At 30.3% G+C, this 16,781-nt stretch overlaps 2 protein-coding genes across 2 annotated transcripts; one reads left to right on the forward strand and one right to left on the reverse strand.

Annotated features, from left to right (window-relative positions):
• The first annotated feature begins 10,450 nt into the window (after nt 1-10,450).
• On the forward strand, nt 10,451-11,918 carry LOC105435904 (mitogen-activated protein kinase kinase kinase 17). Its single transcript, XM_011659563.2, has one exon. The coding sequence runs from the start codon at nt 10,564-10,566 to the stop codon at nt 11,614-11,616; it is 1,053 nt and encodes a 350-aa protein (XP_011657865.1). The 5' UTR covers nt 10,451-10,563; the 3' UTR covers nt 11,617-11,918.
• Nucleotides 11,919-12,803: 885 nt separating this feature from the next.
• Nucleotides 12,804-15,540, reverse strand: LOC105435905 (hypothetical protein). The gene is made up of 3 exons (XM_011659564.2): nt 14,974-15,540; nt 14,675-14,860; nt 12,804-13,372 (listed from the first exon to the last, which is right to left on the reverse strand). Exons 1-3 carry the CDS (start codon nt 15,457-15,459, stop codon nt 13,079-13,081), a joined length of 966 nt encoding a protein of 321 aa, XP_011657866.1. The 5' UTR covers nt 15,460-15,540; the 3' UTR covers nt 12,804-13,078.
• Between the last annotated feature and the right edge of the window lie 1,241 nt (nt 15,541-16,781).

Raw genomic sequence — 16,781 nt, forward strand, 5'->3', positions numbered from 1 at the left:
AAATGCCCTACTTTTCTAAAAAAAAAGAAAAGAGTCTCATTGTTACATTGTCAGATGAGGTGTCCTTCCAAGAGTGACATTAGAATATGGCAAAGCTCTTATTAGATGTGAAATTGAGAATGATCACTAAGTCATTGAAAATACTTTGAAGGTACCAAGTGTTTCCGAATTAGTTAGACCACATCATGAAATAGTTTATGTTTCTTTTTTAAAAAATTGTTGTCCTTTCGTGTGCAAAGGAGAATGAAACACAAAATCTTTTTTATATGAAACAAAGAACGGAAAAAAGAAACTAAGACTAGCTACTATTAGCAACTAATGAAATAAAAGACTAGATTGCACCTAAATGTCCTTTCATCCTAAAGGTAGAAGGAATTAGTTCAAAAATAGAAAATTATTTAAACTATTTATAAAATATAGCGAAATCTATCTTTCTTTCTATCCATAACTATTCTGCTTTCTATTTTTTATTTATTTTAACTTTTTTAAAAATATATTTTACTTTTTATTTCTTATTTATTTTAACCTTTTTTTAAATAGATTTTAGCCCAGTTTTGTTTTTATTATGTTTCCTTTAAACGCCTATAACGTGGAGTACAAATTTCATTTGTGACTATACTATTTTTATTATTACGTCACTACGATATTCTTTACAAAAACAAATATCAATAAAAGAAACATTCATTTTATTAATGTATCTAAGTAAAATATAATAAAAATGAATGTAGATGAATATAATTATTAATTTATAATTGAAATTGATATTCCTTCAAAACTGATGAGGTAAATTGATCATTGGAAGAAGATAAAAAAAACAAAAAACTTTTACTAAATATAAATATGTTGAACAAATTGAGTGTTTAAAACATTTATTAAAAGTTTTTCTTAAAAAGAAAATATACACACACATATAGAGAGAGGTAAGAAAAATGAAGAGGAGGAGAATGTAAATTATTGGAGGATGGTCCTTAGCATATCCTGCCAGCTAGATTGCTTGTCTTTTGTTATTTAATGTGTTTGATGTGATCTCAACTTTTCGTTTGTCAACTATCTCACCATTTTTTTTCTTTTTTTTTCTTTTTTTAACTAATGGTTGTCCATTTTTTAACTATCTTGACTTTGCTCTAAAAAAATTAAACAAAAAATATCAATTTACACCTTAAATTAATCTAGGTCTTCCATCCATTTACATTTTTAAATATTAATTATATCAATTTAAACCACAAATTAGTATAATTTATATTTTATAATTTTGTAATTATGTCCATTTAAATATTGAATTTATATAATCATATTAAGAATTATGTTTTATTTTTATACACAAATGAAAGGGGTTTAAGTTGATATATTTTGCATTAATTTGATACATTTATTAAAGTTCAGAGATTAAATTGGTATAACTACTAATTTAGATTTTAAATTGACACAATCTCATAGTTTATGTTTAAATTAAAATAATTATTAGTTGGATAGGTAAATTGATACAACTCGTATAATTTTTTATTATATAAACTATTTAAACTATGTTTTAACTAATTCAAAGCATTCAGGAAAAGAAAAAGTATATTTCAAAGGGCACAATATTAATGCATAATTGTTTCATTTATAATTTAACATATTTCCTATGTTTTAATTTATTTTTAAAAGTGTATTAAACTCACAAAACAAACTATTTATCCTTCTTTTAAAAAAAATAAGTTAAAAGCTAAATTTTAGGTTAATTTTCATAAATATAATAAACAGTCAAAATATTCCTGGACCAAAAGCTCATTAACTTAGTCCTTTTAAAAAAAAAATCATATGGGTCCTTTTTATCGTTTATCGTTTTTTCAACTCAAATCTGGGCATCCTTGTTAAATCCTCATTCCCAAACTAGTTGGGCTTTCCATGAGCCCAACCCACACTAAATGCAAATGGTTTTGTTTTGGGCTTTCATAAGTCAAAAATGTTCAAGTGGTTGTTGTATCGATACATGACTCAACCGGTGTTTACAAATTCCACTCATCCAACTTGTGGCTACTCATTTATTAGACCTTTCAAAGCCGTAGATTTTAACCGGTCACTATCTAGCTTTTTTGCAACCAAACTCAACAACACAATAGGAAGGAGAAAAATAAAACTCAAAACATGTTTTTCTAATGAATTTTTCATCATATACATCACACTCCCAGTTGCAAACAAGTAAATTGACATTTACAAAATTGTATGGAATTAGTTGACTAGCCGCCCTAATTTCTATATTCTATTTTCTGTGTTTGTGGTTGCGGTGAGCTACAAAATTAAACTACTAATTGGATAAAAACAAATATCAATTGTCATTTGCATCCCCACGTCACTCTCTCGCTTATTCATCAAACCACATTCTCCCAACTCAAAATATCAACAATTCTCCCTAAATATACACACAACCCCCTTCTTTTTTTTTTTCCTCCCAAAACTAAAATGCCCTTAATTTATTTCAATATTTGATGATTATCAACAAATCTCAAAAGTTATTCGAATCCACCCAGTTTGTCTGTTTTGATAATTTCCTTCTAATAATGAGGCACGTGAGGCTGTGAATCCAATCTTTAATAACCATATATGTATATGCCTTGTGTTTTTCTGTCAATCTGAAAAGAAATTACTGTGAATGAATAAAATAAAATAAAGGTAAAGATAAAGATAAAAGAGGAGACGGCGGAGGAAACCCTGGAAAGTAAGAAGAAAGGGGAGGTGGAGAGCAGATGTGTAATGGAGGGAGTCAAAAAAGCAAACACGGCTACCTGAGGGGCCAACCCAGGGAAAGGAAACTTGTGGGACAGACCTAATTGGGTTGGTTTGGGTTACAAGTCGGTTAGGTCAATAACCAAATTGTATCCATGCAGTCACGCACCGGCGGCTCCGGAAATAGGTTCTTTGCATCTACAAGCGCAGCCATTTCAAGATTAGATGCAAGGAATTAAGATATTCTTTTTCCTAATTCATATTTCTTAAAATGCATCCCTTGTAGTAAGGTAACATATTACCTTTTTCACAATTTTTCCTTTTAATTTTTGTTTTCAACCAAACTCTTTTATTCATTGAATTCTAAAATTCTGTCTCATGCTACACGTACTTTGCAACCAAGTTTGAATTCAATTCAATAGCTTAATTAAAAATAATTTATATCACCTACATCTAAATCTAATCAATTTTTTAGACAAAAATAAAACGTTTCTAATTAAATTAAAATTTCAATAATATTTGTGTTTGCCCAAGTTTTAAAATATATTTTTTAATCTCTAAATCTTCAAGTGTATGTGTGATGAGTATATATAAAATTATATATATATCTATTTAGTCATTCAATTTTTAAAATATACATTTTTATTTCTTACGTTATTTAAATTTATTGTTTTCAAATATAATAAAACGATTAAAAAATATATTTTCGAGTATTACTATAATATATGTTTATAAAATACATATTATCAGAATGTATAAATTTGTGTATTTACAACTGCGAGTTTTTATTTACGAATATAAATTTTAGAAATTTACAAGTATAACTATAATATCGTTTTTATTCTGTCACAAATTTCTACTTTTGTAGTGTTGAACTTCAAAAAAATAAATAAATAACTTTGTTGGAATCTGTGAACTTTGTAAAGATCTGTTGAATGGTCAACTTTAGTCAAGTTTGTACCTGAAGTTCAAATGTTTTAGAAATTCGTTTTTTAAGGCAAAAAAATCAGTTTTTATTGACAAAATTATTATTTGATTATTTATGCAACCAATTTGAAGTTGAGAGAATTTAGAATCCGAGTCAAAGATTTCAAACTCAAATTCCATTTTGTTTGTTAATCTGTTTTAATAGATTAAGCAAATTTTATTTTTCACTGCATGATTTACATTTTTTTTAAATACAATAGATGAATTCTAAACATTTTAAAAGCTACTTAATTTTAGTTTTAAAAAAAAGTTATAGCTTTGTTTCCTAATCCATTAATAAAATGCAGATAATAAATGAAGATAAGTTAATGGGAAAATAAAGTGTTCGTTGTTTAATTTTATTTAAAACAAAAGCAAAATTCTGTAAAAAGACGTTTTTTTTATAGCCTTACTTAAAAGCAAATTATTTTTAAGATACTAAGAAATAATTATTACGTTCACCCAATGATTAGTTGCATAAACAACAGAACAACCTCAACTAATAGCACTTATAATACAAGGATAAAATAATTGTATATACAACATAAAAAATAGTAAAAAGACTAAAATACCCACTCCAACCATCTTCGAGACGTTGCTTATCTAATTTCTCAAATTAAAAACTATCACTGATAGATCATTTAGTGATATAACAACTATCATTGATAGCATCGTCTATCACTTATAATTTATTTCAATGATAGTTTTCAATTTAAGAAATTATTATTTCACACACTAATAATATCTATGAATGATAGTAACATATTAGAAGAATACCCCTGATAGCATCTATAAGTAATATCTCTAACAAGCTACTATATATCAATGATATCGAGGTAATGCTACTAGAAAATGATATTGTGGTTGTTTGTTTTTAGCATAAATGGACAAAAAAAAAAAGAGAGAAATCAAATTAGCATGCTATCAGTAATAGCTTTGAATCACTAATAACATATTATCCATCCATATGATAGCTTCTATCACTAAGCGTATAAATTAATTTATATAGTTGAAATAAAGTATTAATTTCAGGTTATGCTATCAACATTTATATCAATTAGAAATTCAAAGTCCAAGTTATCAATGATAAATTCATAAAAAGCATATTGACATATCAAACATGACATCATTAATAGAAATCATAACCGATACCATGAGAGAAGAAAACTGACGGCAAATTTATCATTTGAAAATAAATTTACCATATATCGATAAAAAAATTGCCTTTTTACAAATATTGTTTCATTCTGCTATAAATTATATTTATTTTAAGTTGATGGTATTTAGTTCCATTTTCCTTAACGTAATACATCAAATAATTAAATTGATATATTAACTAAACTATACAAATAATCTTAACTCCGTATTATCCCCCGTCATGTTATGATTTCGATAGTGAATCTTTGATGAAATTAATTTTATTTTCTTGGGTGGAGCAAAAATACGAATTAAGGTAGTGATGTGAATGTGATGAAAGGCTTTATTTGATTTTTTTGGGGGCATGTTATTCACTTGCCATATCAAAACAAAAACAATAATAAGATATTAATTTGAAGCAAAGGTGTGGACAGATTCAGCAAACTACTGCCATTTGTGAGATTAACACCAAATTGGGGTTCCGTGTATTAATTTATTGGTAAAATCAACACATTTTTTTCTTTTCAAACTGATTTGTCAAATCAGGTTCTTAATTTTTAAAATAATTCCAATCTGAATTACTTAAACATTTGCTATTCTTCTAGGTTGATTGACTTGTATGTTAAATCATTATTATTTTTTTAATGTATATATGTTAAATTATTGAAAAATTGTAAAGTGAATCAATAATTTATCATACTCATCATATATTTACTTATTTTCTCACTAACTATAATATCAATTTTTGCTTAAACCCTATTGGATACGGATAGATTAATAAGATCAAAAACTTCATATTTAATTTTTTTTCTGGAACAAAATACACTTTTCATCTACAAATGGTCAATTTTAGCACCAATGATTAAAAAAAATCACAAAATATGGTTGATTTTTTCACGTAGAAATGAGAAAAGTTGTTACAATACCAATAATTTTAGAGATTATAATAATTAAGTGTACAACAACATTTTCTAAGAACTATAAATTTAGTAAAATCTATTCATTTTTTTACTGTTGATAAAATTGCTATCTACTGAATCTAATTGTAAACATGTTAGAATAATGAAATTGAAAGAGTTGGATGGAAATAGCATATTTAATTGACATATTATAAGAGCAACTCCGTAATGATGCAATACATGAGGTAATAAAAAAGAACACCGAAGACGGGATGGTGTGAAACGGCCAATGGGGAAGAAGAAGGGCGTTTCAATTTTGACCATCGAAATTGGTAATTGATATGGAAGTCAGAAAGAAAAATTACGAAGTGTTCCACCATTATTTAAAAAGACGGTGATGTGGAATGAGAGGATATACAAAAGAAGCTTCGCTGCCAATGCCTTCAACACTCCATAAATTATAATGCCTATGAATTGGTTGGTTTGGTAGCAGTAAACACCACACCACCCCCACCCACGTGTTCTTCAAAATATCTGCCTCCATTTAAAGAAAGCAAAAAAAAAAACCCCTCTCCTCTGGCCCTACCCTTTTAATATTCCTATACTATACTATACATGTTCTTAATTATTATGGGAACTACTTGTACTTATGAACTTTATAACATTATATTACCCGGTATTTACTTTTAAATAGTACACCTTCTATCATACCTAGCTGTACTAAATTAATTATGTTGTGCCCTTTCTTTAATTTCTTGTCCAATCATTCAAAACTTAATTATAGATTTAAGATAGATTCGTACCTAAAATCTTAAATAACAATAGATAAATAATTTGAGTGAAATAAAAATAAAAATCAAGGTGGTGGAATGAGTTTCGTAGTCAGATTGTTATGTCTTGAAAAAGAGTATCATATAATAATAATTTAGGCAATTATTTGTTAGGTGGTAAGTTTGGATGAGATTGAGAAGCAGATTTCATTTTGGAAGTGGGAAGAAGGGGATGAGGGGTGGTGGAAGTGGGAATGAGAATAAAAATGAGACTTGAAGGAAAAGAAAAGGGAAGAAATGAAGTAAAGGGGTGAGGGGGGGAAATAGAAAAGTGTTGGTTGGAGTAGAGAGAGAGTAAATGATGAGGGAAGAAGCTAAGTAGGCATTTTGTGAAAGGGGTTGTACTTATTAAAGTACATTTGTAGCTGTCAAATGGACCCATTACACTAACAACGCGTGTCCATATGCCTTGTAATCTTTATGATGTGATTCATGTGGTTATGCCATCCCTCAATCTTCCGCCGACAAGTACAAACTCAACTTAACTCTTCTTTACCTTTTCTCTTTTCTTTTCTTTTCTTTTTTCCTCTACTCCACAATCAAAATATATATTCATCCAAATTTTTAAGATAACTAAAGCCTTGACTTGACATCACCATATTAATCATCCAACAAATATAAGGGAGTGATCCATCCATATAATAACCCATTACAATTAAAGTTAACAAAACAACTTACACTCACCCAAGGTTAAATTAATTAACTATGATCTTCCTTTGGAAGGATATATGGTTAAAGTTCATGCTCAAAATATGAATAATTTTCAATTGAATTGGATTCAAATGGTTGTTTAAAAAACTTTGACGATTATTTTAAAAGAAAGTCATACTTTGAAGTCTTAACTTTCTAATGAGTTCATAATGAATGTACTTATAACTAATGTGTATGTTTGATGTTATAATGTGTGTGTTTAATTATGTTTAATTCATTTTAGTATGTTAGAAAACTAAATAGGATTTATTCTCAAATTTTATTCAACATTGAAAATTCCAAAGAAAAATTAATAATAGGCCTTTCAAGTCAACAATTAACTAACAAAAATTTAAAAAAATCTGGCTGCCAGAGCTGCTTCATCCATGTCTACAACTTATCTCCATTCTTTTTCCAAAACAAATATGAAAAGTATATTTAAATATATTTATATATATAAGAAAAGTTAACATATACCATGCTATTATATTCCAAAAGGCAAATGACATTACTTAATATCAATAAAATATTTGAAAAAATGACGTCGCCTAGGCCTCAATTCTATTAGTCGATTTTCTTAATATATTTTCCCTACTTCAACCAAATGAACTTCCAACTTTAAAGGGTGTGGCCTAATTAGGATCTTATCTAATAAGCTATAATTTTAACTGATTTCTTTGTTAATTTCAATTACAATATCATCAAAGTTGACAAGAAAGTATTGATAGATAGACTATATGCAACGTTTTATATCTATAATTATAATTCTATAAGTAGAATTTGCAGGGTTAAAAAAGTAATTAAAAAATGTTAAATTACAAACCTAAATATTCTATTTGATATGATAACTTCTCGGACATGAAATTATTATAATTTATATTTAAATTAATAACTTTGATGTAATCTTAGTATTTTCTAAATTAATCCTTTTCATGACATATATTAGTACTTAAACTTTCTAAAATCTTGCCATTAGATTTTTTTTAGAATCTTTTAATTCTTTTAGGTTTTGTTTGGAGATCATGTTCTTTAATTTTATAAACCATGTATAAGTTGGCATGTATAGAACATTCAACCATATTGATCATCCATATTGTCAAGTGCATTCAAATTTTGGCTAAAGATTTTTCTTTTTGTTTTAAAAAAAATTGTCATGGAAGCTTTGATGTCTTAGGGTAATTTTTGTTTAATTCAACTTTTAAGTGGAAATCATATTGATTTAGAAATTTTACCGTTGGAGAATGACTAGTTAACACATTATATTCACAAACAATTCCTACTCTCAATTTCCTAAAGTGTTTGTATCACTTTGAAGATGATGGTTAGTTTACTTGACAAACTCTTAAAGTGTTTTCATTATACACATTTTATAATATGGGTGATAAACCTACCTTTAGTTTTTGCGAATGATACCCATGACACGTCATTTTGCTATATGGGGTATTGTAAGGCCAATATGTTGATACGGCGGAGTTGGTGCATTCAAATTCATCATATTCTAAACATTTTTCATTTTTCATTTTTATAAATTTTACTCTTTAGATTCTTAATCAATAAAATAATAAAAAGGTAATATGACAAAACAAAATTACAAAATATATATATATATATATATATATAATATATATATATATATATATATATATTATATTATTTTGTCACCTCACCTCAAATGTGCAAAGTACCTGCAACCAATAATTGATGGCATGGATAGTGATGATTTTGTAGAAAGGAAATGAAGAAAAATAAAATAGAGCATAAAGTAGATTTACAAGGTGGGGGCTGCTATTATTTTTCTTTTTGAATACTCAAACTCAATCAATAGGGCTTTTAATGGAGGCCTCCATTTTCACTTTCGTTCTAAGTTATTGGCCTTACATATATATGTCAACATTCATTCTTTTTTTCTTTTAATTCCTAACCAGAAAGGAAGAGATACTTTAAGTCAATTACCATTAACTGTTTTACTATTTACTTTCTAATATACTTTTAAAATGCATGTTTTAGTTTCAGGTTATAAATCGATTCTTATTTAATTTTTAATAATATAAAGTTCTTGTTCTACTTTTCCAAAATCATTCTACTAAATCACTATTTCTCCAAATAACCCTGTTTTTTTGTTCTAAAAGAAAAATATTTTTTTTTTCTTTAAAAAACCCTAAAGATCCGCTGCTTTGGACATTTATTAAAAGAACAAAACTTTTTAAATTTAAAGTATGAAAAATGGGTTCCGTAGGTAATTCTCTTTTATTTGCAAAACGAAATAATATTTTGCAATAATTTGAAAGAGTGGTACTACTTTTTGTGTAATAAATTTTCTTTTTCTTATTGAAGATCATTGCATCCACTACATTGTGAAGGGGGGTTGTCCATATTCAATTTCATAGTACAAAATTTACCGTCAATCGACATTATTTTCCAATTGATATTGATTCTTTTATTCTACATTTATTCTAGCTTTAGCTAAGAAAACATATATTTATTCTCTTTTTTAGTACATCTTTTTAAATATGTCTGTTTAACAAATATTTTAATATTGCTCACTTCCCTCCCAATGAAAGCTCCCATAGAGAGAGAGGTACATAGATATATTGTTAGGAAAACATGTTTTTAATTTTAAACCTATAAAAGGAAAGTAGATAGAGAGGAATATATATTATATTCCGAACAGAGATTAAAAAAGTGGTATGTAATTAAAGGTTTAGAAAAAAACGAAATGAAAAAGAAAAGAAAAGATGAGACTCCTTTCAAATTGATGTCAACTAAAGTAGTTTGTAATTGAAATTATTAACAAGTTCCTTAACTTTTTAAAAAGAAAAAATAAGTAGTAAATTTCTTATAATTTTACGCAAAAAAAGGTGGGGGGTTGGAGAGGAGTAGAAGAGTATGTTGTAGTGAAAGATTAAAAAGGGAGAAATTGTAGGCATAAATGGAAGTAAAAATAAATGTAATGTTAGGTAATAAATAAAAAAAATGGGGTGGCATTTTAAAAAGACAAAAAAGAAGAAGAGGAAGTATCGGTTTTAAATAAATAAATAAAAAAAAAAAAAAAATCTTGGACGGTCCACCATATCAATAATCAACCACGTTTCTAAAATACTACCTTACGTTTAAATACTTTCTCTCCGCATGCAATTTTGTAAGTTTATCACGTGCTCTTATTTTTCTCCTTTTCTTATTCCGACTCCTTAAACCTTTCCTATAAATCACCCCTTCCTTAACCACCACTATTTGCTCTAAACTACCATTTCCCCCTTTTTCCCTTTCTTCTCTTCTTCAACCCAACAACAACTCAAAACCCGCCGACGATTTTTTATTCTGATTTCTACCCAACCATGGATTGGGTTCGAGGAGATGAGATTGGATATGGAAGTTTTGCTACCATCAATTTAGCCACGTCTTGTTCCGGTGATCGATTTCCTCCATTGATGGCCGTTAAATCATCTGGCCTTGTTTGCTCTGCCTCCCTCAAGAACGAGAAGCAAGTTTTGGATCTTCTTGGTGATGATTGCCCACAAATTATTAGGTGTTTCGGGGACAGTTGTAGTGTTGAGAACGGTGAGGAACTTTACAATCTGTTCCTCGAGTATGCTAGTGGTGGAAGTTTAGCCGATAGAATACAGAGCCGCGGTGGTCGGCTGCCGGAATTTGAGGTTCGACGGTACACGAGGACTATTCTTGAAGGGCTTCGGTATATTCACGGAAAGGGATTTGTTCATTGCGATGTTAAGCCTAGGAATATTCTCGTGTTTGGTGACGGTGATGCTAAGATTGCCGATTTCGGATTGTCGAAGAAGGCGGGAAAGAACAGAGTGGGAACAGGGGAAGAGACAGGGAAATTTCAATTGAGAGGTTCTCCTCTGTACATGTCACCGGAATCGGTCAACGATAATGAGTATGAGTCGCCGTGTGACATATGGGCCGTCGGATGCGCGGTGGTGGAGATGTTGACAGGGAAGCCCGCGTGGAATTGTCGGCCGGAATCCAACGTGTTTGCTTTGTTAATCAAAATTGGGATTGGAGAAGAATTGCCGGAAATTCCTAAAGATCTATCGGAAGAAGGGAAAGATTTTCTCAAAAAATGTTTGGTGAAGGATCCATTAAAGAGATGGACGGCCGATATGCTTCTAAAACACCCATTTGTGGCAGAGTCCGGGCGGTGTGTTCCATTGGCGGGCGTGGAGGAAGTATCAACGTCGCCAAGATGTCCTTTCGATTTCGAAGATTGGGCATCGATTCATTCACAAGAGAGCGATCCTAGAAATGAAGAGGAAGCAAATTGTTGGTTGAATAATTGGTCGTGTTCTCCAAGGGAGAGGCTGCTTGAACTAGTGGGGAATGGGGCAGTAGAGTGGTCGGTCACTGACAATTGGGTCAGGGTCAGATGAGTTGCAAGCACGGTTGGATTACGGCCGTGAACGGAAAAGAGGGGAGGGATATTTTTGGGGTTGAAGAAATTTTATTTTATTTCGAAAGATCTTCAATCAAAATGAACGGTGGAGGATTCAATTGATTCGTTGATTAAAGGTTTGATATAATTAGGAAATTTGGTGGAGATAGATAGGTGCTGCTGCACACGGGGTTGAGTTGAGTTGATGGATGGATACACCAAATTGGTGGTCCAGTGTACATAAAAACCTATTTTTTCCTTCTTATTCGAAATAATATATCATTATTACTTTCCAATTAATTTCATAAATGTGAACAATTTATTATTTCATTAATTTTGTGGGTAGTACTTTTTATCAAATATCTTTTACAATATCTTTTTTTTTTTAAAAAAAATCAAAATAATTAATTAAACGGACCAAACTACATATATATTATATCAACTCTACCTAAATTAGAATTAAATCATTTTAATGGAATATACACTTCAAATGGGGTCAATTTTCTTTTCGCAATTTGACCCGTTGTCTATTAATTGACTACAATTTACGGGTTTAGGTAATCATAATAACATCAACCTTTATTTTTTAATTAAATAAATACATATATAATAAATTGTGTAGATACAATTTCTCAACACTATCCATTTAGCCTTTTATGATTTAAGCCTAATGCTCGGATTTAATTAAATTCTAAAAACTTCAGTTCCGTCTTTCAATTTAGAGAAATATCACAAACGTTTCATCCCTTTACAAGCCCTCTACCATGCTTAACTATGTTGTTACCTTTTTGCCTATTTAAATAGCATTTAGCAAAAATAATTTCTCTTTAGTTGATTTTATTAAGGGCAAACTCAACCAAACCACATGATGACAAATGTCATAGAAATTAACAAATTAAACTAAACTCATACCACAACTAAATTGAAACATTTAATAAAACATAGAAACGAAAACAAAAGAAAGAAGAATTCAGTCAATTAAGTTAGAACATTCTTATGTTCATACTTTTAACAAGAGCAATCAATTACGTATAAACAGAAAAGTCCATGGTTAAGGTGTGAAAGGAAATTAGTTGGGGGTTAGATAACTACTGGAAAGTTAAATTTGAATAAAATGAATTAATAATATATGTTTGAAAATAATTGTAGACAATGAGAGAAATTGGTGTCACCAAACACCCAAGATAGAAAATTAATATATTGGAATTCACTTAAATTGGGAAGCTTCTTCGTCTTGGTGAAAATCTCAATCCAAAAACCTTTTATGTTTCCATTCAACATTCAAATTCAAACAGGGAGGGTCAAAACCCCCCTTCTCTTTCAAATAGATAATAACCAAAAAAAAAAAAAAAGTGAAATCATAAAAGAAAATATATTAGCGTTTACCAACACTAATGATATTTATGAATATAAACTAACATACTTTTGTGATTTTGTTTTTATAAACAAAAATTATATTCCTAAGCTGATGAGCGGTATGTGCATTTGTTCTTGAGAGAAATGGGTTTGTTCATATTGATAGGGTCCATCACCACGCTGCAATCCACACTCTTGTAGAATTTGGGTTTCACCAGTTTTCCTAACACGTTGGCTCTGGACCGGACTGTGAATTGAAGGTTCATTGGCACCGGTTCCACGGGTTTTCCATTCACGCTCCCTAGGCTGGCTCCGCCTCCGTACAACGGAATGCCACTTCCTTTTACCGTTACCGTTATAGGCCGTTGACTCTTCCTCCTTTGGTGGAACTTTTGCATCTGCATTTTCAACTAATTCATTTTCTTTCTAATTTTCTTATTAAACGCATTTCATATCTCCTTAAATATGCGTGTGAGCTTTTAATTTCATTTTTCTTTTCATAATTCCTTCTCTTTCAAATCTTTCAACATTATAATGTTGAAAAAAAAACGTTTCTCAACTTTTTTCTGTCTTTTCATTTCTACAATATTTAATCTTAGCCTATCAAATTAGCATTTTAAAAACTAAAAACCAATTCATAAAATTTTCTTAGTACCACTGGATGATTAAAAAAAAAATTACTAATGTATATTGTCCATTTACAAGTTGGGTATAACTTTCCGCAATACAAATTTTATAACAAAATAAAATATTATTTGATAATTTCATTTGTAGAAATTACTAGTGTATTATCCATTTAAAATTTAGGATATATAACTTTCAGGAATGCAAATTTGATAATTTGATTTGTAGATTCTTTTTTTTTTTAAAAAAAAAAAAAAACTACTCTTGTTTTCAAACCATTCATCTAAAATGATTTTTATCTAACAAGAGAAAACACATGAATTCTTGGTCGCAATAAAAAAAGTAAAAATATTTTAATATTTTTAAAGTATTTAAAAGTTTGCTTTATTTTTAAATAAAAATAAACTGAATGTCTGTATAATTTGAACAAGAAGAAGTAAAGACTTACCAAAATGAGGCCTAATATTAATTGACTAGATTAGTTATGAATTGTAGTTTTGTTTTGGTAATAAAAATTAATAAAAGTTTAAAGAAAACAAGTGAACACACAAAATTACTTGGTTTTACTTGGTTTTTAAAAAGTATTACAATTTTAACAACATTAAAAAAGGGTTATTCACATAGTAGGAAGAATTAATTATCAATTGACACTTGTATGATGGCCAGCACAGAGGATTGGGTTAATTCCCAAGATGTATTTAATAGACATTTTTCTTAAAAGTAAGTAAAATTAAAATATCAAAATGTAGAGTAATATTTTTTTAAAAGATGGTAAATGTAGCCAAGTTTACATATATTATATAGTTGATCATTATATTCAAAGTTAACATGGAAAAGAAAAACTATCCAATGGGCTTACTTACTTAGAATAAAATAATAGTGAATGACCGAGAAATTATTGTGTTGGGATGAATTAGAGATCTACTGAATCCAACGCAAAGAATCATAATTTAAAATTGAGGAACAAGACAATGTGTACTTGTCTGGTTCATGAACCGAAGTGAAAAGGAGATAGATATATAATTCAGAAGCGCATTAGAAATGGAATAAAGATTGAGTTTAAAGAATTTGCATACTGTTCCAGACGCGAGCGTAAGCTGGGAATACGAGAGCTGAAGTGGAGTGGAAGTAACTTGAACTCCGAAAAACGTCGCCGTATTTCTAAATATGAACTTCACCGTCGCATTCATCGTCACCAAGCCGGTGGCCACCCCTGAAAAATCTGCCCCCGCTTGGATCACGAACTTGTCAAACAAAATGCTCTGCCAAAATTAATTTTAGAATTACATTAATTATATTACCCACACTTAATTACTTTTTTTCCCCCTTTCTATATTAATGATTTTATGTATAATATTGAAAATTGGGACTTTACTTTCATTAGAATGGTAGGTTTCTGAGGCCGGCTGGCACCCCATAAAATGAGAGAAAACAGAGAGAAAAGAAGCACGAAACTAATAACAAAAGCAAGGAAGTAGCAACGGCGGGTGAAGCGGTCGGAGGCGCCGTCGTCATCGAGGAGGCGCTCTTCTTCAATGGCGTCGAATCGCTTCCAGGGCTTGGGAATCTTGTGATTGGGAGGCTTGCGAGATCCGGGCTTGACGGAGGCGGAAAATCGGGTGGAGGAGGAGTCACGTGAGTGGGGGCCCAAGGAAGAGTTGGAATGGGAATGAGGAGGGGACCCCATTGGGCTAAGGACAGGGCTCGAATGGAAGGAGTTGGTAGTCTTTTCTCCATCGTGTGAATCACGGGACGGGCTTTGCACATAGTAAACTGGGCGGCGAGAGCTGGGGGAGCGTGTCGGCGAGGACGGCGTCAGACTGCTCACCTCCGAGTCGGTCTTGGCCAGCACCACCGACATTATTGTTGTGAGTGAATTAGGAGTGGAGATGAAAAGAGAGAGAAGCAAAGAGAATTGATATGAAGTGTGGAAATGGAAATGTATATATATTTAAAAGAATCTTGGAGAAGCGTACGTCTTGGGAAAGCACGTTGATGTTAAGGATTTGTTTACTGTGTCCAAAGTATTTTGTTGGAAATGAAGGGCTCTAATTAAGAAGCGGCAGAAGTGTTTCGTAATACAGATCTGGGCATTGCACTACAGACAACTGCAAGATTTTGTAAGATTCATGGGCCTTCCTTCTAGTGGGCCTTTTTCTAACTAATCGTCCTTCTCTTCTTTCTTCTACCACTCATTTTTATTATATTCTCATAGTTGTAAATATATCATTACAATTAAAATAATTAAAAATATAGTAATGTTTTTTTAAAAATCACATATATAACAAATTATCCATACCAAGAGTCTATCAGCAATAAAATCTTCTATAACTGATCAACTTTGTTATATTTGTAGCTTTCATTTGAAAATGACATATTTATACAGTTTTCTAAATACCACCTACTACTTCCCAAAATTTGAAGCCTTCCATGTTTGTGGACACTTCTTCCCCACTCAACCAATAACCCTTGAATGCCTATAGGTTAATCAAAATGTTTAGCATCTCACCACACTTCACAAAACCTTAATACACCAAGCCTTGATGCCTACCTAACCTCACACTGCCTCAACTCCCTTAGCTTTTTCCTTGGCTTGCCATGACACCTAAAACTTGCTTCTTACAGGTTCTCATGACTCCTTGGCCTCCCCAATGTCAAAAACACCAAGGACATGCTAAAACACCCTAACACCTAATTTTGTCAAAACACAACCAAAAGAACCTCTTAATTAACTTTCTTTCCTTCCTTGCCTTTGCCGCTCACCTTTGAAGGCCTTCAACACTTTAGGCTCTTTTCTTCAACTATTCTCTTCCTTCATATCACTTAAACACAACAAAACAACAACTTTACTGCAACTTTCATTAAACTTATAAATTCTTAAATAAGGTAAGGTTCAACATTGACAATTATAATTACCCTATTATGAATACGGTTTCTTGATTGATTGATTTGATGATGATTGGAGATCGAGTATTGTTATTGAAAAATTGCATCAAATGACAAAATTAGTGATATCAGACGATAATTATAGGACCATCAGACGATAATCAAATGATCATCATTTTTAAATTTGTTACTTTTACAAATTTAGAAAATGTTGTGACATGGACTCTATTATCATAAACTTTTTTACTATTTTGCAAAAGTCTCATTGTGATTTGTGTTTCTTAACATGGTTAACAC

Source organism: Cucumis sativus, chromosome 6 (genome assembly GCF_000004075.3).
Source record: "Cucumis sativus cultivar 9930 chromosome 6, Cucumber_9930_V3, whole genome shotgun sequence".
Taxonomy (NCBI): domain Eukaryota; kingdom Viridiplantae; phylum Streptophyta; class Magnoliopsida; order Cucurbitales; family Cucurbitaceae; genus Cucumis; species Cucumis sativus.